General features: G+C 46.9%; 1 protein-coding gene across 1 annotated transcript; it reads left to right on the forward strand.

Annotated features, from left to right (window-relative positions):
* Nucleotides 1-650: 650 nt before the first annotated feature.
* Nucleotides 651-2,543, forward strand: LOC147451348 (NAC domain-containing protein 10-like). Its single transcript, XM_086520299.1, has 3 exons — nt 651-1,065; nt 1,311-1,597; nt 1,721-2,543. The coding sequence occupies exons 1-3, from the start codon at nt 870-872 to the stop codon at nt 2,447-2,449; spliced, it is 1,212 nt and encodes a 403-aa protein (XP_086376425.1). The 5' UTR covers nt 651-869; the 3' UTR covers nt 2,450-2,543.
* Nucleotides 2,544-3,928: the final 1,385 nt, after the last annotated feature.

Genomic DNA, 3,928 nt, shown 5'->3' on the forward strand with positions numbered 1-3,928 from the left:
GCAATCTGAACTAGGCCTTAAGGTGGATCCACACGGGCTAGGGACGTTCATTAGCAAACATTGCCCATGGTTCTCAACTGTATCGAAATTGGTAGAGTTGGAAAATGCCTCTTCTATCCGCCAAGTTAGTGTTTAGTGCTGGCTCCAGTTCACGCATGCGACAAATTAGATGGCAAGTGTTCTACCCCCGCCCGTAGCCAGCCCAAAGAGTCATGTTGGATGAAGTTTGGCAAGATGGATTAGGTCTGGCCAAGCAACGTGCGTTGTGAAAGGAACAAAAGCCAAGAGGTCTAGAAGGTATGACTCAACGCAGGATGAGTGCGAGGGTCGTTGAATGAAGGGTCATTGCTGAGATAAGACGAAAAAAGGGCGCCAGAGTCAAAAGGGAGGAACAAGTCCACGTGGTAAGAAAAGGGGTGGAGGTGTGGGCGGGCGGGTGAAGGGCTGTCCGGTGGGATCTGAGCGGCCGACGCTCGTCGTCTGTCCGAAGCAGCAAAGCCACGCGGGCCGCAGCATACGTTGTCAGCTTGCACAGTTGGCAGATCCACCGCATTCACCGCTGCCGACTCTCGCGCCAATCATATATAGTCACAAGCGTGCCGCCACCTCATCATCCATTCACACACACACAATCTTCTCTCTCTCACACACACGGCAATACCAGCAGGAGTAACTCGAAAGGCGGAGGCGGCTCATTGCAGCCTCAGGAAACAACACCCCCCCCCGGATCTCTCTCTCTTTCCCTCCCTATATAGGTTTACACACACACAATCTCTTTCTAGTAAAGAGAATTTCACTCTCTCTCTCTCTCTCTCTCTCTCTCACTCACACACACACACACACACACACACACACACTCAGAGTCCACAATGAGAGCTGAAATGGGCAAAGACCCCAGCAGGGCTCCTCCTTCCCAGCTTAATTTACCCCCTGGCTTCCGCTTCTACCCCACAGATGAGGAGCTTGTTGTGCACTACCTCTGCAAGAAGGCTGCCTCGGAGCCCTTCGCCATCCCGATTATCGCCGAGATCGAGCTGTACAAATTCGATCCTTGGGATCTTCCTGGTAAGGAAAATTTGCCATGTCGCCTCGAGCCCATGTGCGCGTGCACATTTGTGGTTGCTCATCCACATCCTGCACAAGATTGTTTTTGCATTTTGATCGAGATCTCTGCTTACAAGTGTGGCATTATGGCAAGAAAAGCAATTCCATCCATATGTGGGGCTATGAGGATAGATGAAGAGGCAATATATGTGTGTGTGCATTGCTTGGAATTGTGGAGCTCAATTTTTGCTTCCATCTTTATGCAGAGAGAGCTCTTTTTGGGGAGAAGGAATGGTACTTCTTTAGCCCACGCGATCGGAAGTACCCCAATGGCTCTCGCCCCAACAGGGCGGCTGGCACCGGCTACTGGAAGGCAACCGGCACTGACAAGCCCATCCTCACAATGGCAGGAAGCAAGAAAGTCGGTGTGAAGAAGGCCCTTGTCTTTTACAGAGGAAAAGCACCCAAGGGCCTCAAGACCAATTGGATCATGCACGAGTACCGCCTTGCAGATAGCGCTGCGAGGTCTGCGAAGAAAAAAGGCACTTTGAGGGTATGTCCTGCTCTCTCTTGTATGGAAAATTGAGCCCTCCTTAGCTTGGTGCATCTCTGTTGGATTTGTGGTGGTTTGTTACATGTGAGATTTACCTTTCTTGTTGCTTTTGTGTCACAACAGTTGGATGATTGGGTGCTATGCCGCATCTACAAGAAGTTCTCGTCGGCGGCAGGTGCTCAGAAAGCCGTCAATGCAAAAGAGCGGAGCGAGTCCTCGTGCTTGGATAATGCACTGAGCCCACTGCCAGGTAGCCATAACAGGCTGAGCCCTAACCTTGGAAGCATCGACGAGGGTGCCTACGTCGATGAGAAGCGGACGGTGAGCTTACTTGATTTGTACCAAAATGGCCAAACATATCCAGTCAGGAATGTGTCAGAGTTGAATCTATACATCCAGCAAATGCAAGCTGCTGGCCGGAGTTTCCAGACTGCAGCAGACACAGCGCAAAAGCACAGTAGCATTACCAATGAGCAGCAGCGTGGGGCGGTGAGCTCGGCGGACATGTCGAACGCAGCATCGCCGTCAAATGTGTATAGCAGTAGGCATACGGCATCAGAAGGGTCAGTGCAAGAGGACGTCGACGCGGCAGAGAGTACGTTCAACATGCTGCCGCCGGCATTAGCGACGGAGCAGATGAATGCATTTCCACAGAGCTTGTATGGGTTGGATGCAGGGGGGCTGCTACCAAGCCCCACCAGCATGCTGGGCCAAGGCTCTTTTGCAACCTTGTTGGATGCTGACTACAACAGCTTTTTTTACAACTCAGATTTTAACCTTCAAATGAGGCCCTTCTCGAGAGGATCTCATTTGGGTTCAACATGGGACGCCAAGACCAATTTCGCCACGTGAAATGCTGTACAGATATACCTTACTACTCTTCTAGTCTAGGACACACTAAAATTTTGTATAACCATGTTCAATATTTATCGACATTTTTTGGACATGATCATTTTTGCAGTGCTTCTAAAATTTTGTTTGGCATCCCCTTGAAGGGGGGCGTATGTTAAGGCAATGCCTACGTCTGTCTCCACCGTTTTCAGCTACTGTGTTAGGCTACGGTCATGCGAGAGCTTAGTTATCCATTTGGGTAACTGAGGCTACTAAGCCGCTCGCGCATTGAATGAGTAATTATTGAGCCATGGTCACGATCACATGCGAGCACAGTTATCAATGATTACCTGCATGTGGCACTCAACAAAAGCTACATAGAGGATATTACTTTTTGCTAGCAGGTAGAGAAGAGAGAGGATCTAGAGAGAGAATGTTGATTCCTTTGAAAGCTGTCTACATTAAATGTATTACAAACACCTCCTAGTGCAACTATACCAAAATCGGCACAGTCACAAAAGGCTATACTTGGTAGTATTGAGCTGTCTCGACAGGATACACGTTCAGCCCACATTGCTGGTTCAATTATCTACTTGAGTTACTAATAAATGAGCCTCACGTGACCACCACTTTATCTAGTCAGTCCTACAAGTGAGACTTCCATTGCCTCCGACAGCGGTGCCACCTATGGTTCCAAAAGAAGAGAATCTCTTCAATCTATACCACAATGATTGTAGACTTCAATAAAACAAAAAACCGTGTAGAGTTGTAGAGTTTATTTATTTTTGGGTGTAGTAGCATGTTTTTCCCTCGTGTTGTCAAAGTGACCCAAGTGACTACATACAAGTATCACATCAAACAAAGCTTGCTGAATTTAGGGTGATCTCCTCCAATAGCATTCAGTGAAAATTATCCACACTGTCCTTACACACCTCTTGCTGGGCATATTCTCATATAAGCCTTCAGGATGCAAGCAGAGATGATTAAGTCCTATGCATACATTGTCAAAATTCTATTTAACTATATTCTCAATCAAGTGTTCTGCTTGAACACGTATTGCATATCTCAAGTGAAAAAGTGTTTTTTCTTGGTCACAAGGCTATGTTATCATGAATTTGACTCAATTTACGAATACTTGTGTAATGTTGGGAATCCACATGAGAATGATCACATCAGTATCTCTGTGAGTGGAAAAATTTAGTGCAATTATCAGGGCTTCAACACAGGGACAACACTTCATTGCAAACACTAATGCTAGTACAGATCTCGAGCATGAAACTGAAAGCTTTCACAAGGTGTTTGATTTGCAATGTTTTGAAGAAATGGTTCTTTTTTCTAAATTACACGCTGTCACGCACCAACCTTGGTTCTGGCGGCCCGCAGTACATATGTTTTCATGCTTTTGTGTATGGAATCCACAATGAAATCTAAGGTGCATTGCAAAACACATAAGAACTTAGGAGTACAACATTTTAATACCAATGGCAACTCTGCATTGAA

Source organism: Adiantum capillus-veneris, chromosome 9, assembly GCF_014529385.1.
Source record: "Adiantum capillus-veneris isolate H3 chromosome 9, ASM1452938v2, whole genome shotgun sequence".
In the NCBI taxonomy this organism is placed as follows: domain Eukaryota; kingdom Viridiplantae; phylum Streptophyta; class Polypodiopsida; order Polypodiales; family Pteridaceae; genus Adiantum; species Adiantum capillus-veneris.